General features: G+C 42.6%; 2 protein-coding genes across 7 annotated transcripts in view; one reads left to right on the top strand and one right to left on the bottom strand.

Moving 5' to 3' along the window:
- The window catches only part of dxo (decapping exoribonuclease), a 14,952-nt gene extending 8,957 nt beyond the window's left edge, over positions 1 to 5,995 (top strand). For all 5 annotated transcript variants that reach the window (XM_041207204.1, XM_041207205.1, XM_041207203.1 and 2 more), the window contains exons 4-7: positions 1,340 to 1,559; positions 2,581 to 2,716; positions 3,840 to 3,934; positions 5,720 to 5,995. In XM_041207204.1, the coding sequence (XP_041063138.1) occupies positions 1,340 to 1,559; positions 2,581 to 2,716; positions 3,840 to 3,934; positions 5,720 to 5,843 (575 nt within the window). In that variant the 3' untranslated portion in view covers positions 5,844 to 5,995. The remainder of the gene's footprint in view (positions 1 to 1,339; positions 1,560 to 2,580; positions 2,717 to 3,839; positions 3,935 to 5,719) is intronic.
- On the bottom strand, positions 5,879 to 20,548 carry LOC121288588 (peroxisomal membrane protein PMP34). 2 transcript variants are annotated; one of them, XM_041207207.1, is made up of 9 exons: positions 20,388 to 20,548; positions 18,384 to 18,444; positions 14,647 to 14,713; positions 13,746 to 13,900; positions 12,356 to 12,472; positions 10,656 to 10,801; positions 10,355 to 10,450; positions 6,992 to 7,074; positions 5,879 to 6,841 (listed from the first exon to the last, which is right to left on the bottom strand). In XM_041207207.1, the coding sequence occupies exons 1-9, from the start codon at positions 20,454 to 20,456 to the stop codon at positions 6,694 to 6,696; spliced, it is 942 nt and encodes a 313-aa protein (XP_041063141.1). In that variant the 5' UTR covers positions 20,457 to 20,548; the 3' UTR covers positions 5,879 to 6,693. The 2 variants fall into 2 exon arrangements, with proteins under 2 accessions (XP_041063141.1, XP_041063142.1); XM_041207208.1 differs by lacking the exon at positions 10,355 to 10,450.

Here is a 20,548-nt window from a genome sequence, read left to right as displayed (position 1 = left end):
GTAGATAGAGAGTGAAACTTTCCCATTATTGCACTTTACTGAAATCCTAACAAAGATGAATGCTTATCCAATCTCATTTAAAAGACAAGAGGATTAAACTTTCAACTTAACTGATTGGTAGGTGCAGGTGCTGTTGTTTGTCTGAAAAAAGGCTGAGCAAATATCTGTCAGGAACAGGACTATGGTTATAAAGATAAGCACGGATAGAGGTGTACAAATTCCCCAGATAATTACTGAAGGACCATACTATCAAAGAAGAGGTGTTTTGTTTGTATTTGTCGGGCAATCTTTCTTAAATCTGATTTGTCGAAGGCCAATAAAGATCCCACTGTGCAGAGTTAACTGACCTCAGTCAGGGCAGCATCTGAGGCACTTTGATTGCTATTCAATGATCACCACTAGAATATGCACATCAGTTAAAAAAACAGAAAATGGCAGAAATACTCAGCAGGTCAGGCATCTGAGGAGAGAGAGGTAGTTTAATGTTTCAGACATTAACTCTGTTTCACTCACCACAAATACTGCGCAAACTGCCCATCCAGCATTTTGTTTTAATTTCAGATTTCCAGCATCCACAATATTTTGCTTTTGTGTAGATATTGGATAATGCTTTACATAGTCAAATAGCAGACAACATTTCCCTCCATCATAAGATCAGAAGTGGGGATGTTCGCTGATGATTGCACAACGTTCAGCTGCATTCACAACTCCTGGATGACTGCAACGCCATTAACACTCGAGAAACATGACACCATCCAAAACAAAGCAGCCCACTTGATGGGCACCCTCTCCACCATCAACACACAGTGGCAGCAGTGTGTTGATCTACAAAGTGCACCGTAGCAACTCGCCAAGTCTTTTTCGACAACACCTTCCAAACCTGCAAGCTTTACCACCTAGAAGGACAAAGGCAGCAGATGCATGGGAACATCACCACTTGCAATTTCTTCTCCAAGCCACACAGCATCCTGAGTTGGAGATACATTGCCATTCCTTCACTGTTGCTGGGTCAAAATCCTGGAACTCCCTCCCTAACAGCAGTGTGGATGTACTTCCACCACATGGCCTGCAGCAGTTCAAGAAGGCTGCTCACCACCACCTCCTCATGGGCAATTAGGGATGGGCAATAAACACTGGCCTAGCCAGTGACACCCACATCCACGAAAGAATTTTTAAAAATCTCACTATGCAGCATTGCATCTACAGCATGAAAATAGCCACATGAGCAAAACTGTAGGCCTCCTGGTACTCTTGGAGTTAAATCCTACAAGAAAGAGTAGGACAGAAGATCAGGATATGAAAGTGGAAAATTGACTAATAATTACAGTATTTCTTTCAGATAAACCAGGTGGGAATCCTAATCCAGCAGGTGTGGTAAACACCAACGAAGCATATTGTTGTGTGGTTCGAACTCGGCTGAACGGCCACTCACTCGTATTTTCCGGTGAGGTGGACTGCAAAGATGATTCTGACCCGAGGTTAAAGGCCCCACAGTGTTATGTGGAGCTAAAAACAAGCAGGGAGATTTACAGTCCAAACCAAGAGAGGAATTTTCACAGGTTGGTAGCCTTTGCCTCCCGCACCACCACAAGATTAAATTAAGCTGTTCTAAGCGGCAGCCTGTCTTTTGCACATCCAGCTAATGAATATATTCCTGTAAACACCTGCAGTGTTATTTGACTGAAGTGGTTTTAGAGAATTTTATAAATAGTAAATATCCACATCGATGCTCTGCTACAGTGAGCTTGGGATAAAATTGCTGCAGCTTTTTAAAAACTGTGCGAGTGGAACTGAACCATCAGTGATCTCTATTTCCCAGACATCTTTGAAATGGGAAATAATACTTTTTAAAAATAGTACTGAACTTTTTTGATATTTTATTGATAAATTTTTTCAAAATGACACCACAGACACAGAAGACTATTCACGTCAATCATTTCTGTAGGTGAAAAGACTAGAAGTAACAGGTCAGGACAGAGATGTGGATTATACAAATCCTTGGCAGGACTAATCCCAGCAAAAAGGTGGAAGCCAGAATAAAGAGTCACAATTCAAAGGGGGAGGAGATGGCAACTCTGCAGAGAGATGGATGTTTGTTGGATGATCACATGAGCTGGATGATCACATGAAGGAAAAATATAAGTGATGGAAGACTTGTTTTTAACAATAAACTTAATTTAATTCTTCTCCGTTATAGTTCACAATACAAACCTGCTCTCACCTGAATTTGTCAGTGAGCAAATTAACTATGAACTGCTGAGGTGGTGTGGATGAGGAAGGGGACAGATCTACACTGATTGTCTCAAGCAACACTAAGGAGGGAGACCTCTCTATGGACTCCTGAATCTAAAGTATGCTTTCTCCACACGTGTTAAATGTTATCAGTGATCTTAAGTGACCATAATGGACTCGTCACTCCCATTATTATGCAGCTGCTGCAGTCCTGGTTTGTGTACAGTGAAGCTGTAGGAACATGAGCTCCAGTTGCCAAATGTAACATTTATTAAATGAGATGCACCTCAGCAATAGATACTGCAAAGACATTTGGAATTTCTGACTATGTCAACCTTGTCTTTGCAGATTTAAATTGATCAAATGGTGGGCACAGTCCTTTTTACCTGGAGTACCTCGGATAATCGCAGGCTTTAGAGATGATAATGGAGTGGTTGTTTCACTTCAGTCTTTCGAAACAATGAAGATTCATCACCTTGTCAAGGTTTGCAAATTTAAACTCAATTAAATTTTAGAAATAATTCTGTTACGGACTGCATAATTATTGATAAAAGGGGGAATTAAAAAAATATAGACCAACAATCAAAACAGTGAAGTTTGCCAGTTCATTGCTTTTACCAGTAATATCCACGGAATTAGCACAAAACCATTGGAGCTAACTTGTTAATGGAAAGAATTGCAGGGGCACTAAAACAGAAATAGATAAACAAAAATCTGAGTCCTGTAGTTTCTGCTGCAACTGCAGTGGGAACAATCAATTTGTGATGCCTCACACGTACAGCAAATGCACTTACTTAAATAATGTAGGTTTACAATAATCACTCAGACCTACACTCCCACCCCTTATTGATGTGGTAAAACATACTGCAGTCACTGATCAGTGCACTGATCTATGTAGAATTTCCCCCGATGATGAAAATGGGAACTTCTCAGATATAAGCAAAAATAGATCAGAATCCTTGTTTAATATTTGAGCACAGATCAAAGATATTTAGATAGGTTTCCTTATGGAAATTCTGTGCAAAATGGTCATGTAACACAAATGACCTCTAATTAGTATGGAGGGTTTTACAATAGCAATTTTATTAAAAATATGGCGGCAGCATTTTACTCCAGCTTGATGAGATCTCAAATCCTGTCATTGGACCATGGTGCATAAATAGAATGAATCTTGTTGCCCTTTTCTAGGGGGTGCCTTTCCCTCAAGCAGGAGATCTACTGCTCACCTTCTCACCCCACCACAGGCTGTTTTAACTGAGCCAAGTGAAAGGTCCTCTAATGGCTCGGCTGAGATGGACAGGAGATCCCACATTTGATTCTCACTTATAATAGATCAGCAGTTGGCATACTGTATTTTGCCTATGCCCTTTCTGGAGAAGAGTGGGACCAAGTTTGATTCTCACCCATGATGGTTCATCGCCCTCAGAACATTGAATAACTTGGGCATACGCCACAATGTCACTGATTGGTAGTAATGAGGTGAATGACCTATTTCTGTATTCCTGGGATGTAGTTTCAATGGAGAAATATGATTACTGGAGCAATGCTCTTCTGTTCATGCCAGACTTCAGACTAAAGACACTTACGTTTTGTTCCCGTCTCAACAGAATGAACAGAATTGCTGGAAGCCTGCAGTGTGTCTAAATTTCTGCAACGCTTTTCTGTCCTTTGTGAAGAAGGTGGTGACCCAAGATGATCCCCGGTATGAATTGATTGAGTTGTCCTTCAGAATTCTGTGAGCCTTTTATTTTCATTAAGAGGTTATTTCAGTTATTAAGCACAGTTCTAAAGGAGCTTGTGAGAGCATTTGTAGACAAATTTTTAAAAAGGCCTATTTTTGACCTTTATCGTCATTACAGCAATTGGGATGGACAAAGCAACTATTCAGCCCAATGATTTTAATTTACCAGACTAACAGTTTAATTTATTATTTTCCTACATTGAATGTATAATCTGAGACTGATCAGGTCAAACTTCAAAACATCCAACTAGCTAAAAATATTGAGAACACAATTTATTTCAGCCAAACAGAAATGGATTTTCCATGAGCTGTTACTAGATTCAATGTTGAAGACAGAACTAGGTAAGCTCTGCAAACAGTTTTTATTTAAAAAAAAACTCACATTAAGCAAAATATATAGGAAAAGATTAGCTAACAAAAGGAACAGAAGAAATAAATGTTGGTAAATAAATACTAATTCAACCATTACTTTTTTATCCTAAGACTTAATAACTTTAGAACTAAAATGTACTCTGATGAGCAAATTTTATTCTCTCACGTTATTATCTCTTCTCCCCATATTGTTACAGAGGGAATCCCTACGGATATAGACCTCTCTGAAACAGTTGATCTAATTAGTCTAAAAAGCCAATAAAATTACAGTAACATTCCTGAAAAATGCAACTTTAAGTGAAATGTCTTTAAAAAATTCAGATTTTCCTATTAAAAGCAACGTAAAAAAACTGTAGATAGATTCTGTAGGACCTTTCTCATTAGAAAAAACATTCAAACATTATACCCTGTAGGTTGAAATACTATAGATTGCAAAATTCCTATATTGGTAAAAGGAATAAAATTGATTTTATTTTAAAAATTAAACAAAAATACTAATTTTCTACTTACCTCCTGCTCGCTGTTGATCCTGCTTCCCGAAACACTCACTTGCTGACCCTCCTGGTCACCGTGACCATCCAATTCGTGGCCCCGCCATTCCCTTTCACTGCTGATCCTCCAGGCTCAGGCCTCTCCCACTCCCTAACTATCCCCTTGCTGCCGACTCTCCAGGCTTGCAACTTCTGCCATTCCAACCCTCCCAGTTGCTGCGGACCATCCACTTCATGGCCTCTGCTGCTCCCTAACCTGCCCTCTCACTGCCGACCCTCTGGGCTCACAGCCTCTGCCAATCCCTGACCTCGCCGAGCCTCCCGCTCCTTGACTCTCCCACTCACCATTTCCTTCTCCTGAACCCTCGCTGTGAGCAAAGGGCTCTGGAGTTGAGCAGCGAGAGGCAAAAAGAACAGCTTTACCCTGCAGGAGGTAAGTGGTGAACCAGAGAGTCAGCAGGAGAGGCCGTGAGCTGTAGGGATAGTGGCGAGAGGGTGGGTTAAGGAGCAGGAAAGGCTGCGAGTCAGAGGGTCAGCAGCAAATGGGTGGGTTAGGGAGTGGCCGCTCCAAAATGACACTGATTGAGTCACATCGCCCTACCCCAGACCAGCACAAAATAACTTTAAAACAAAACCCATGACGTTAAATGAGCAAACATGCCCCATTAAATGACCAACATTAAAGCAAAACAACATAAAAACTGGGTCAACTTAAAATGGGAACTTGCTGTATCAGTAGTTACTATGCATTGTAATTGTGGCAACATCTCTTGTGCAACTGTCAAATCTGTTTTGAGACATCCCTGTTCTGCTCTTGTTGTACAGATCATTAACATGGCTCTTATTTAAATCAGGTTAATATTCTCTATATGTTTTCTTTTAGGATGGTGACCCTTTTCTCCTGGGAGCCTGGTAAAGATATTTCGTATACAGTGCACACAGATCACACTTACACTTTCATACCAGACTGGTATGTGGATAGTATGATTGTACAGGAAGGTAACTAGAGCACTGTGGTTGAAAAAACAATTCCATCACCTGATTCAGTATCAAAGGATATGTAATGCTGAACTTCTGTCCTTTAATTGACAGTTCTATACAAAGTGACACTTCAAAAATGTACATAGTCTTCATAATAAAAGTTTTAAAATACACATAACCTTCCCTAGCCATGGAAACAGTCTGTTTTATTTGTTTTGCTTCAATAATACACAACTTCCATAGTTAACTTCCCTAGTTTGAGGAAACTATTATAATCCACATAGAGTAACAGTCAAATATCTCCAAGCTGAGAGCTGGCATGTTCTATTAACTCCCCTCTTATAAATAATATCCATCCTTAACATTGAAAAAAAATTCCACAGATTCTTCACTACTGCTCCATTTCAGTCACTAGGTTGGACTACACCCAGTGACGTAATAAAAACAATGTAGAAGCACAGAGCCAGTGTTACAAATTGTTACAAATTAATGCAGTATGTAAACATCTACAGAGACACCCATAGTTCTTAAGTACACAATTTTTCAGTTTTATCCTGCAGGAAAACTGGATCCCCCATTCCCTCAACTTTGTCATTTGTGGAAAAGCAAAATTAACCTAATGGCTGCGTAATGTACAATGCTGTCTTTGTAAGGACTTCTGTTTTCTTTCAGTATTTGTGTTCCTCAATGTTGCAACAGCATTGCAAATTCAGTGTACGTTATATTGGGTGCATCACTTAACAGTGCAGTTTTCCCATGTTAATGTAATCTCTTCATGGAAACAAGATGGTATCACCCATTGTAATGTTACTTCGGCAGCAAATCAGAAGCTAAATGGTCTCCCTGCTGCATTTGGTCAGTTTTCTGATTATTCACTTAGTGCTTGGCCACCTTAGATAATCCCATGATTTTGAAGGTAATTCCTGCAATCCTTTCGTAGACCAGAAACATAAGAGCGGCAGTAAAAACTGTCTGAAGTAACTTGGCTTCAAGACCCTTGTAGAGCCCTGAGAAACCACCTTTTCTGTTAACGAGAAAAAAATTTAAATATAGTCATTGTACATAATTATTTACTGAAAATTAAAGACTGTTTGAAATTATCAATAACTTGCTAGAAAGAGCTGTGCAAAATTGAATGCTGTAAATCAGATTAATGTCTTAGGCTGGCTCTTACTTAATCCTCTCGGATAGCAAGTTAATAACTGTACGGACGCTCTCCTGAAATGTATTCTTTGACTTCCTTTTATTTGGTTCAAACTGCAAAAGAAGGGGGATAAAGTAAAAGATATTTGTAATTGCTATTTGACCTTTTTTATATTCATTCATAGGATATGTATGCCCTGGCTAGGCCAGCATTTATTGCCCATCCCTAATTGCCCTTGAGAAGGTGGTGGTGAGCTGCCTTCTTGAACAGCTGCAATCCCTGTGGTGTAGGTACACCCACAGTGCTGTTAGGGAGGGAGTTCCAGGATTTAGGTACAGCGACAGTGAAGAATGGCAATACATTTCAGAGTCAGGATGGTGTGTGACTTGGGAGGGGAAGTTCCATGTGGTGGTGTTCCCATGCACCTGCCACTCTTGTCCTTCTAGATGGTAGTGGTCATGGGTTTGGAAGGTGCTGTCTAAGAAGCCTTGGCAAGTTGCTGCATTGCATCTTGTAAATGCTGCCACAGTGCATCGGTGGAGGAAGGAGTGAATGTTTGTGGATGTGGTGCCAATCGAGCAGGTTGCACTATCCTGGTTGGTGTTGAGCTTCTTGAGTGGTGTTGGAGCTGCACTCATCCAGGCAAGTGGAGAGTATTCCGTAACACTTCTGACCTGTGCCTTGTACATGGTGGACAGGCTTTGGGGAGTCAGGAAGTGAGTTACTTGTCACAGGACTTTGAGCCTCTGACCTGTTCTTGTAGCCACAGTATTTATAACGCTAGTCCAGTTCAGTTTCTAGTCAATGGTAACCCCCCCCCCCCGCCCCCAGGATGTTGATAGTGGGGGATTCAGCAATGGTAATGCCACTGAATGTCAAGGGGTGATGGTTAGATTCTCTCTTGGTGGAGATGGTCATTACCTGGCACTTGTCATCCCAAGCCTGGATATTGTCCAGGTCTTGCTGCATTTGGACATGGACAGCTTCAGCATCTGAGGAGTCACGAATGGTGTTGAACATTGTACAACCATCAGCAAATATCCCCACTTCTGACCTTATGATGGAAGGAAGGTCATTGGTGAAGCAGCTGAAGATGTTTGGGCCGAGGACAGTACCCTAAGGAACTCTTATAGTGAGTTACTGGAACTGAGATGACTGACCTCCAACAACCACAACTATCTTCCTTTGTGCTAGGTATGACTCCAACCAGCTAAGAGTTTTCCGATTCCCATTGACTCCAGTTTTGCTAGGGCTCCTTGATGCCACACAGTCAAAAGCAGCCTTGATGTCAAGGGCAGTCACTCTTACCTCACCTTGGGAGTTCAGCTCTTTTGTCCATGTTTGAACCAAGGCTGTAATGAGGTTAGTTGCTGAGTGATCCTGGTGGAACCCAAACTGAGCATCACTGAGCAGGTTATTGCTAAGCAAGTGGCACTTGATAGCATTGTCGATGACCCCTTCCATCACTTTACTGATGATTGAGGGTAGATTGATGGGGTGGTAATTGGCTGGGTTGCATTGGTTCTGCTTTGTGCATTTAGGACATACCTAGGCAATTTTCCGGGTAGATGCCAGTGGTGTAGCTGTACTGGAACAGCTTGGCTAGGGCCACAGCAAGTTCTGGAGCACAAGTCTTCAGTACTATTGCCGGAATGTTGTCAGGGCCCATAACCTTTGCAGTATCCAATGCCTTCAGCCGTTTCTTGATATTAATTGGAGTGAATCGAATTGGCTGAACACTGGCATCTATGATACTAGGAACCTCCAGAGGAGGCCGAGGTGGATCATCCATTCGGCACTTCTGGCTGAAGACTGTTGCAAATGCTTTTGTAGCCTTATCTTTTGCACTGTTGTGCTGGGCTCCTCCATCGTTGAGGATGACGATATTTGTGGAACCTCCTCCTCCAGTGAGTTGTTTAAATGTCCACCACCATTCACGACTGGATGAGGCAGGACTGCAGAGCTTCAGTCTGATCTGTTTGTTGTGGAATCGCTTAGCTCTGTCTATTGCATACTCCTTGCGCTGTTTGGCCATGCAAGTAGTCAGGAGTTATAGCTTCACCAGATTGACACCTCATTTTTAGATATGCCTGGTGCTGTTCCTGGCATGCCCTCCTGCATTCTTCACTGAACCAGGGTTAATCCCCTGGCTTGGTGATAATGGTAGAGCGGGGGATATGCCAGGCCATGAGGTTACAGATTGTGTTCGAGTATAATTCTGCTGCTGAATATGGCGCCTCATGGATGCCCAGTCTTGAGTTCCTAGTTCTGTTTGAAGTCCCCACTTAGCACAGTGGTAGGGCCACACAACACGATGGAGAGTGTCCTCAGTGTGAAGGCGGGACTTCATCTCCACAAGGACTGTACAGTGGTCACTCCTACCAATGCTGTCATGGACAGATGCATCTGCAGCAGGCAGGTTGGTGAGGATGAGGTCAAGTATGTTTTCCCTCTTGTCGGTTCCCTCACCACCTGCTGCAGACCCAGTCTAGCAGCTAAGTCCTTTAGGACTTAGCCAGTTCAGTCCACGGTGGTGCTACCAAGCCACTCTTGATGTTGGACATTGAAGTCCTCCACCCAGAGTACACTCTGCACCCTTGCCACCCTCAGTTTTTCCTTCAAATTGTGTTCAACATGGAGGCGTACCGACTCATCAGCTTGGCGGGGCGTGATGGTGGCAGTACATGGCAATCAGCAGGAGGTTTCATTGCCCATGTTTGACCTGATGCCATGAGACTTCATGGGGTCCAAAGTCGACGCTGAGGACTCCTAGGGCAACTCCCTCCCTACTGTATGCCACTGTGCCGCCAGCTCTGCTGGGTCTGTCCTGCCGATGGAACAGGACATACTCAGGGATGGTGGTGGTGGCGTCCCTAATTATCTGTGAGGTATGACTCCATGAGGATGACTATGTAAGGCTGTTGCTTGACTAATCTGAGACAGCTCTCCTAATTTTGGCACAAGTCCCGAGATGTTAGTAAGGAGGACTTTGCAGGGTTGACAGGGCTAAGTTTGCCGAGTTGTCCATCCAGTTTTATTCCTTATAGATTTCGTAGCGGTTTGATACAACTGAGTGGTTTGCTAGGCCATTTTAGAGGGCAGTTAAGAGTCAAACACACTGTTGTGGATTTGGAGTCACATATCGGCCAGACCCAGTAAGGACAGCAGATTTCCTTCCCCAAAGAACACTATGAACCAGATGGGTTTTTACAACCATCAACAATGGTTTCGTGGTCATCATCAGACCCTTAATTCCAGATTTTTATTGAATTCAAATTCCACCATCTGCCGTGGTGAGATTCGAACCTGGGTCCCCAGAACATTACTCTAATCTCTGGATTACTAGTCCAGTGACAATACCCACTATGCCCCCGCATACATTGCTCTCCATACCCGTAATATAGCCTGCACAGTCTGCAAGGGGTAGGTCGCCATCGTGGCAATCGCTTTTGCTATGGCTCCAATCATAAATATTTCCCAGGACGGTATCTGCAGAGAGATTCATCATATCTGTTAAAGTCAAGTGTTCTTCTTTTGTAATACTGCTGATAATTACCATGACTTTTAATGCAAGAAAGATTATCTGTCCCCATAAGGTTCAAGGAAGAAAAGCTTAACCGCAGTCCTGACGCTGAAATATTATTGCTCAGGCGGTGAGTCCATGAGCTTGCAAGTGCTAAACCCCTGCACGTACCCGTCTCCCTGCTTTGCTGGCTTTTCGTTTCAACCCCTCATAAAACATGAACTGGATTCCAGGATTACAGACCAAGATAAGGGATGGTAGGATCCCATTCCAGAGAGTTCCCACACCTTCGTTTGTGATGATCTGTTGAAAGGCATCTGAAGAGAAAGGGGCAGTTAAATTTGACAACACTTTCCCTCCAACATACTCTGATGTCTGACCCACTACATGTTGATTACAACACCTCCCGCCCTCCCCCCACCCACCCCATCTCCAAATATTATGGCCAGTAATATTCCTCAGTTTGGCACAGCTGGCATTCTGTGTGGCTAAGATATAATGACATTGAGTTATATAGAATATATAGTAAGGAAACCCCAGACCGACCAACCCATGCCAGCATTGATGTTCCAATCGAGCTTCCTCCCATCCTTCCTCATCCTAATGCTCAGCGTGACCTTCTATTCCTTTCCCCTCATGTGTTTATCTGGCTCACCCTTAAATGCATCTATACAGTTCGCCCAACCACTTCCTATAGTAGTAACTTCTACATTCTTACCACTCTGAGTAAGAAGTTTTTCTGAATTCTTTGACTTCTTAACTATCTTACATTGATGGCCTCTAGGTTTGCTTTTCTCCACAAGCGGAAACACTGCATCTACTCCATCAAAACCCTGCATAATTTTAAAGACCTTTATTAGACCCCTATTAAACAAGGGTTTGTTTTTGCTTTTTACTTAGAATTCAACTAAACCAAAGAGAAGGTAAACAGCAACTGGGCTTAGCTGTGTAAATAGTTCAGATCAAGAGATTTAGATTTAGAGATCAAGTTGCCTCTTTTTTCTCTTCCACCCCACCATCTACCTCAACAAGAACGACGACCACTTATTCTATCCCTCAGCCAAATGCTGCAAATATTATTCATGAAGCTTCTTTATCTTAAAAAATTATATTTTGTTTCCTCTAATATTTGCAACATATGCTAGTTTGGTGCAGCCGTGCACAGCACCACATCGAGTGCTTGTCCACAAAGTTCTCAATCCCAATCTGGCACAACAAGTGCCAAAGTGTCTGGGGCAAGAATCACAATGGGGCTGGTCTCTGGCACCTCTTCACAAGAAGTTTTGGTCAGCCTGTGAGCAATGATTTAGGCTGTGGCTGGTGGATTAAAGGCAGCGAATATACAAACTAAACAGTTGATAATTTGCCTAAGTAATCTCATAAAATAAAACAAATTGATTGGATTTTCCCTTTTGTTAAAGAAGAAATTGTGACTAATCTCTGTGTTGCTTTCTCCACTCAGTCAAACTGAATTAAGTTCCTATTGAAAAGATTAAGGACAGACTAACATATTTTGATTTGATTGTGCAGTTTGGTCAGAATGCAAGAATATGTCATTTTCAGATTTTGGGGGTTATGATGGTTTGGGCAAAGGGGAACCCAACTTCAATATTTGTTACAGTTCCAGAACCAATTCAAGAATTTTATACTAAACAAAGTGGCCTGCTGTAAATAGTGATTTTCCACACCATCATGCTCACCCCTCTCCCTTTAGTCAATACTACAATTTAACAGTGAATGGGTTCCTTTTCCTTGCTGACACAATCACACAAACTATTTTTAATTTCCACAGTAATTGTTCTTTGTATTTCTAAGTGCTGAAGCAGAAAGGATTTACTGAAAACAGTTCGTTTGCTAGTTTGAAGACTCACCGAGAATACCTTTGTACTCAGTCTGATGGACATCCTCTTTTCGAAACTTTGCTCCTTGCAGTTTCAATCTTGTATTGACTACCCACATTGGTGTTGTTAGGACAACATTAGTAGCACCTAACCAAATAAATGGGCGATTAATTCTACAAGTTCCAAATGACGGCCCTTTAGTAAGTTCAGGTTGATCATTGTATACCAGTGTACAATATATGAATTCTAAATTGCTACATAACACATCACACTTTGCAGCATGGGAATGGGCTTTCCCTTTTAAACAACTGTTACGTTCTATCTGGAGATCTGATGGCTGCCTTAATTAAAGCACAATGTCAAGAGTTGTACCAAAAATTTGGATTTCATTTCAAAATGGATTATGCCAGCAAAGCAAGAGGACCAAGATAAGTGGAATAACCCTGCCCCCAGCTGAGATCAGCTCATTTAGAGTAGGCCGAGGAACGGAATTTGGAACATTCCTTATCTGTGCTGCTCAGCCCCTCAATGATGGATAAAATCAATCAGGCAGATAGCAAAACCCTTGCCTGTAGTTGCCTGACCCAATTAAACAAATGAGAAGGCTTTCTCCCCATAATCACAAAGTTCAAGAATTTTATTTTTACTAGTCCTCTTGAGTCCACCCACTATTGTGCATGTCATCACTTACAATCTCTCCTCAGTTCCATAGGCTCATCCAAAATTCTACTACCCAGGTCCTGACTCATATCAAGTCTTGAGTCCGTATGACTCTTCTGAAGAGTCATACCGTCTCGAAACGTTAACTGTGTTCCTTTCCGCAGATGCTGTCAGACCTGCTGAGTTTTTCCAGCTATTTTTGTTTCAGATTTCCAGCATCTGCAGTATTTTGCTTTTATCATATCAAGTCTTGTTCACCCATCACCTCTGTACTTGCTGGGTGACATGTGCAAGTGGCCAGGAGCCAATCTCCACAATTTCCATTGCTGTACTATTGACGGCCGTACCTTGAGCTGCCTAGGCCCAAGACTCCTCAATTCTCTCTCCGAATCTTCCTGTCTCTTCACCTCTCTCTTCCTGTAAGGCGCTCCTTAAAACCCACTTCCTTGATCAAGCTTTTGATCATTTAACCTAATATTTCCTCGTGTGACTCCGGCACATTTTGTTTTATAATGTGTCTTTGAGATGTTTTGTTAAGTGAAAGGCGTTATAAAAATACAAGTTGTGTTGCTATGAAGATTTATTTTATCAGTGTTTGTCATTATCATTCAGGAACTAAAGATCAAATTCTTGGAGTGATATTCTAGCACAGTTCTCAACTGATTAGGAATCAGTCACAGGATTGCCTAGAATCTAACAATTCAAATAATAAAGTCTGGACACAGGGCAGCTTTCAACCCCGTTAAGCATCATTTTCTACCTGCAATGCAACCCATCAGCAGATCTTTGCTTGGTGTAGCCCTGCCATTACCCTTCACCAATATTGCTTTCAGGCTGTTGAATGTGTAGAAGTAAACAAAGTTCGAACAGCAAACACTAGAAATGACAGGGAACAATCCACGATACAGAGCTGATCTGAAACAGAGAGAAAAGGGAGGCTCAGCATTCTGTGCTTGACATTACGAATCCCTCCAAACCAAACCAGTAAGTATTCAGTAATTAACAGCCTCTAAGCCAGTTAGAAATGACACATTCCAACTCACAACTAGGTCATGGATCAGAGGAGCTAAACCTGTAAATGCTGCCAGACATTATTTCTTGAAACCTATTGATGAAGGTCAGCCAGCATCTGCAAAGAGAGAAATAATGGTTTTGGAATTTTCTGTGTGTATATCCTTCAGCGAGTGTGGTTGTCTTATGAAGGTTACACATTTGAAACAGCAAGATCTGTCGGCTCTGCCCGGATGCTAATTGACCCATTGATTTCCTTTTTTATTTTACTTTGAGTGACCGATTATGTTTTTTTAAAAATCATTTAATCTGTTTGAATTGCATTGGTACAAAATAAACTGCCATACTTGAACGCATCACTTATTTCTGAAACTTAATTCCCAACAATTACATAAAAAAGTACAAATAGATTTACTTTGCACTCAGGCCCATTACCTGGTGACCATCACTAATAGAACAAATGCATTGAATAATGCAGCTGTTAAAAGATCAGCGGTCTTTAATAAGGCAAGCCCAGATAAGTAAAAGGGAGAAAGGTTTGGAAGTATATGCTGATAGGTTGAGCTGAAGAGTGGTGGGGAGCATAGACACCAACATTGACTAGTCAGGCAGTATGGCCCGCTTCTGTGCTTAGATTATGTAATACTCACAAGCCTTCCTCTTTCACAATTTCTGCCAGTATCACAGGTGTGGAGCTGGATTTACGTTTTTCATCAACTAAAGTAAATGCAGGCAAGAATGAGGGGAGTTAGTAAGCAATATACATTACTGGCCAAAAATATATATGTACTGACCTCAAAATTTAGACAAATACTGTGTTTAATTTCTTTGTTCTTAATATTAGAATACCTCCATCCTATGGTCATTCTGCTCCTGAATGATGTATGCTACTACACCAATGTGCAGACAAACTCAGTAAATGTGCTTGTACAGCTACATTAATATATTCTCTCTCAGGTCCAACCCTGACTTTATTATCAAACCTGCCGACTAGGGTGGTGCTGTTGTTGTCAGGCATACTGACCTCTACCTCGCAGAGGATGAGCACCAACTCGCAGACACTTCCTCCTACCTCCCCCTGGACCATGACCCCACCACCGAACATCAAGCCATTGTTTCCAGGACTGTCACTGACCTCATCTCCTCTGGAGATCTTCCCTCCACAGCTTCCAACCCGTCTTCCAATCTCAGACAGCCCGCTCCTACCTCCTCCCCAAAATCCACAAACAGGACTGTCCCGGTAGACCGATCATGTCAGTCTGTTCCTGCCCCACAGAACTAATTTCTTCCTATTTTGACTCTGTTCCCTCTCCCCTTGTCCAGTCTCTTCACACATACATCCGCGATTCCTCTGATGCCCTACATCATATTAACAATTTCCAGTTCCCTGGCCCCAACTGCCTCCTCTTCACCATGGACATCCAATCCCTCTGGACCTTCATCCCCCACCAGGATGGTCTGAGGGACATCCGTTTCTTCGTTGAACAGAGGCCCGAACAATCCCCATCCACCACCACCCTCCTCCATCTGGCTGAACTCATTCTCTCACTGAACAATTTCTACTTAAACTCATCTCACTTCCTCCAAATAAAAGGCGTGGCTATGGGTACCCACATGGGCCCCAGTTATGCCTGAATCTTTATGGGGTATGTGGAACATTCCTTGTTCCAGTCCTGCTCAGGCCCCCTCCCACAACTCTTTTTCCGGTGCATTGATGACTGCTTCAGTGCCACTTCATGCTCTCGTCTGGACCTGGAAAAATTTATTAATTTTGCTTCCAATTTCCACCCCTCCATCATTTTCACATGGTCCATCTCTGACACTTCCCTTCCCTTCCTTGATCTCTCTGTCTCAATTTCTGGTGATAGACCGTCCACCAATATTCATTACAAGACTACCGACTCCCACAGCTACCTTGACTACAACTCCTCACAACCTGCAAGGACTCCATCCCATTCTTTCAGTTCCTTCGTCTCCTTCACATCTGTTCTGATGATGCTACTTTCTAAAACAGTTTCTGACATGTTTTCCTTCTTCCTTAACGGAGGTTTCCCACCCATGGTGGTTGACAGGGCCCTCAGCCATGTCTGACCCATCTCCCGCGCCTCTGCCCTCTCCCTCCCAGAACCATGATAGGATCCCCCCCATCCTCACTTTTCACCCCACGAGCCTCCGGATTCAAAGGATCCTGCTCCGGCATTTCTGCCAACTCCAGCATAATGCCACCACCAAACACATCTTCCCTTCAGCACCCCCGTCAGCATTCCGTAGGGACCGTTCCCTCTGGGACACCCTGGTCCATTACTTCATCACCCCAAACACCTCAACCCACTCCCACAGCACCTTCCCATGCAACTGCAGAAGGTGCAACACCTGCTCCTTTACTTCCCCTCTCCTCACCATCCGAAGCCCAAACACTCCTTTCAAGTGAAGCAGCATTTCAATTGTACTTCCCTCAATTTAATCTACTGTATCCACTGCTCCCAATGCAGTCTCCTGTACATTGGAGAAAGCAAATGCAAACTGGATGACCGCTTTGTGGAACACCTTCGGTGTGTCCGCAAGCATGACCCAGACCTCCCTGTCGCTTGCCATTTCAACACTCCACCCTGCTCTCATGCCCACATGTCCGTCCTCGGCCTGCTGAATTGTTCCAGTGAAGCCCAACACAAACTGGAGGAACAGTACCTCATCTTCCAATTAGGCACTTTACAACCTTCTGGACTTAACATTGAGTTCAACAACTTCAGACCATGAACTCTCTCCTCCATCCTCACCCCCTTTTTTCAAATATTTATTTTTAAATTTTTCATTGTTTTATCCCCACCTTTTAGCCTATTTCAATCTTTTTTCCCCACACCATTCCCCTCACCCCACCCTACCCCGACTAGGGCCATCTGTCCCTTGCTCATTCTGCTTTCTACTCTTAATGTCACCATTAGCACCTCCTTTAACCAGTATCACCACCATCACCACCCCTTCGATCTTATGTTTATGACATATTTTGCAATCTCTCCTTTGCCTCCACCTATCACTGTCCTTCTATCCAGCTTCAGCTGTCCCACCCCCTTAAACAGTATATATTTCACCATATTTTTGCTTCTCTTTAGTTCTGATGAAGAGTCATACGGACTTGAAACGTTAACTCTGTCTTTCTCTCCACAGATGCTGTCAGACCCGCTGAGTTTTTCCAGCACTTTGTTTTTGTTTCAGATTTCCAGCATCCGCAGTATTTTGCCTTTACATTAATATATTAACTAGTGTCCAAATTTTCTCTTTAGTGTCAGAATGTTTATTCACGGTTTGATAGCCAAACTTTTCTGCGTTAAGCAAAAGGTTACACTGTTAGTTTGTGGGCAGTCAAGGTCTCAAGTCTTGTTACCCAGACAGACGGTCAAGACCAGTACACTGGACTCATTTACTTAGAAAATGTCAGCTGGATCATGTCATGGGGAGGTGATAGGGCTAGTATTCTACAAGCATGAGATCAGAATGGCCACAGGACCGTCTCCATCCAAAGCAGTCTTATGATCATGAGACAGTTAAGGAAATAGATGGAATGTTGCAAAATAGTAGAAGAGCTTGGACTGAATTCATTTTTCATTAGTGAAATTAGAGAACTGTTAAACAGTAAATAATTATCACGAGTCAGTAACATTCTAGGCATAAACGAGTGCAAGTTTTATGCATTTGTTTTTCTTATAACTGCTCTATCGACCTACAATCCATCTTGAGATCCTCATTCCACCTTCAAACAGCCACATGGCTTTGATTCAGTGAAATATCAGAAGTCACCTCAGTGACTTCTTTCAGCCCCATGTCCTCATTTACAAATCTTCATTCATTCCAGCACAACCCTGCCCTCAGGAATACCCAACCAAAATCTGGAATTCATTTCACACAAAGGGCGAAGGCTGGGGTCCCATTAACCATATCAATGGTTAAGATACAGATCAACCACGATCTAATTAAATGGCAGAGTAGGCTCGAGAGGCTGAGTGATCTCCTTGTTCCTAAAATGCTTCCACCTAACTCCCTCCTTCCATTTTCTCTTCCACTGCTTGTTTGGCCTAGCCTCTTAACTCCCTCCACACTGGTGTCCATTTTACTCTCAAAAACCTATAAATCTCTGGTACATTTTCCCAACATGGTCATAGCTACTTAAAGCACAAACTGTTGGTTCAAATTATGAATACCAGTTACTTGAAATATTTTAATCAAAAATAATTTCAATAATGAATAGTACTATAAAAATCCAAATTGCAACAACATAAAAGCAGTTTGCTTTGTAATTCTATACAGTGATTTGGGGCTATAAGTAGTACTTTTTTTACTGTATAAGCTGTAGGTTCAGAAAAAACTGGATTATTTATGTTACAATTCCAACCTTGAAGTCGTATCCTCGCAGTGTCCAAAGGGAAAAACGTTGTTGTGGCAGTCACACTACCCTGCAGAAAAGAAAGTGGGGGGAAAAAAAGTGTTATCCTGCACTTTCCAAAAAGGGTCCTATAATAGTAATTGGAAGATGGAGTGCTGACACATTTTCCTCGCTCTAGTCCAAGGACACTGGCCTGGCCCAGCCAACTCCAACCGGGTACCATTAAGTGATTGGGAGCATGTCCCACCTGTTTGGTTTAAGCTGATTATTGAAGATTAACCAGTCACATCCTGGGGTTCCTGGATCACAGGGTCAATAGACTGAACTTAGTTGAAATAATTGCAATGAGATAACAATAGTCAACTAATGGTCTCAAATCATTTAGAAATAGGCAGGTTTTAAATTCATTCTCAATGTGTGGGCAACTCTAACACTTAGTTCCCATCTCTAGTTTGAAATAGACTAAAATTGGAATGTTGGATATTACAATAAGTATATTATGTCAGACGATAAGCACAATTGATAAAAAGTCCCCCTTGCAGTTTGATGACTTATGCAACTAAATGACATGACCTAGGAAATAGGAGTAGGCCATTGGAGTCTGCTCCGCCATTCAACTAGATCATGGCTGATCTTCTACCTCAATGACATTTTCCTCACTATCTCCACGTTCCTTGATGTCTTTAATATTTAAAAATCTATTAACCTCTGTCTGCCTTGAACATACTCCATGACTGAGTCTCCACAGCCCTCTGAGGTGGAGAATTCCAAAGATTCACCAGCCTCTGAGTGAAGAAATTCCTCCTCACCTCAGTCCTACCCTTTATTGTGAGACTGTGTCCCCTGGTTCCTAGAAGGTCAGCCCAGGTGAATCATCCCTTCCTGCATCAAACCTGTCCAACCCTGTAAGATTTTTGTATGCTTCAAGGAAATCATCTCCCCATGCTTCTAAACTCTAGGGCGGGGCTTAAACCTCCAAACACCTGGTTCAGGGGCAAATGGCCACTCCATTTATGTTAATGACCTCTTCAAAGAAATTCACCACCTTTGTTAAAAAATAGCAATAAAGTTTGAAAAGTAACAATTAAGAAGAAAACATTAGTGACCGAGCCTTAAAGTATGCAGTTGAGGTGGAGACAGGTGATATTCTATTATTGATGAATATAAATATTACATTTGGAACTGGTAACAGGATAAAACCACATTTTAAAAAGGCATTATCTTCATGTCAAATAGAGAGCTGCGCAAACATTTTATTGACACGCACACAAAAAGGGAAAACCGCATCAAAACACTCAAGTCACAGGGGAGCTGACAAGAACAGCCCACATTTCTACAGCCTCTTTTCACAATGTCAGAAAGGCTCGGAGATTCGGAGCAGAAACTAGATGAAGGAACCGTGAGTGGGATTGAGGAGGCAGGACAGCGGGGCAGGTAACCAACCCACTCGATCACGGTTATTTTCCAAAAGATGCTGCGCGACCGAAACCAGAACGAATGGTCGTCAGTTAGGAGGGAGAGGGGGAGGGTCGCGTTTCAGCCTCAAGTACATGAGCATCTACTCCAGGCGGCCCGCTTCTCTCGCCCCTCAAAGAAAAGTTTGATCAAACTGTTCCATGAAGACATTTTTTTTCCCCGTTTGAAGCAGATCTGATCTGAATCTGGATTTAACAGGTGGGACCATTAAACAACACATCACAGAGCAACACAAATGACTGCATTTCCGCATTGTCAAATCAAACGAGCAACTGTTGTTGACACCCGAATAGAGTTCACCCTCGGTGCTCACATTTAAAACTTATCATTAAATCAGAATAGTTCAAGGAACGCCTGACTGAATCTTTAACCGTGCAATTACCAGAAGGAAGGAAGAATTCAACTCCAATTTTCACACTGCACTCAAGCTTGGCGAGGTTAGGCATGGGGGCTGTTATGTGTTTCTAACTGGAGATGTCCGGTGCACCATCAGCCCCCGGTAAAGGTTCGTTCAAACTCCACGTCCTCACAACTTACCACAACCCCGGCCACAGCATGGACAAGTGTCTCGTAGGAAGCGAGGGGGGACCCGGCAGAGGCCTTCATTATCGCGCCAGCAAACGAACGAAAGATTGGCCGCCAAGTCAACAGAGGGGAGAGATACTTCCTCCAACACCGGCTCCTCCCACTTGCAAGCA

The sequence above is a fragment of the Carcharodon carcharias genome, chromosome 15 (assembly GCF_017639515.1).
Source record: "Carcharodon carcharias isolate sCarCar2 chromosome 15, sCarCar2.pri, whole genome shotgun sequence".
Taxonomy (NCBI): Eukaryota; Metazoa; Chordata; class Chondrichthyes; order Lamniformes; family Lamnidae; genus Carcharodon; species Carcharodon carcharias.
Note: the sequence above shows the minus strand (reverse complement) of the source record. Positions and strands in the feature narration are given on the sequence as shown.

Bases quoted from the DNA above. Each gene is read 5' to 3' on its own strand.
- LOC121288588 (XM_041207207.1), bottom strand. From the start codon at position 20,456: ATGAAGGCCTCTGCCGGGTCCCCCCTCGCTTCCTACGAGACACTTGTC. The intron at 18,445-20,387 runs GTAAGTTGTGAG...TCTTTTCTGCAG, and splicing joins ATGCTGTGGCCGGGGTTGTG to GGTAGTGTGACTGCCACAAC. The intron at 10,802-12,355 runs GTGAGTCTTCAA...CTTTCTCTTCAG, and splicing joins TGAGTACAAAGGTATTCTCG to ATGCCTTTCAACAGATCATC.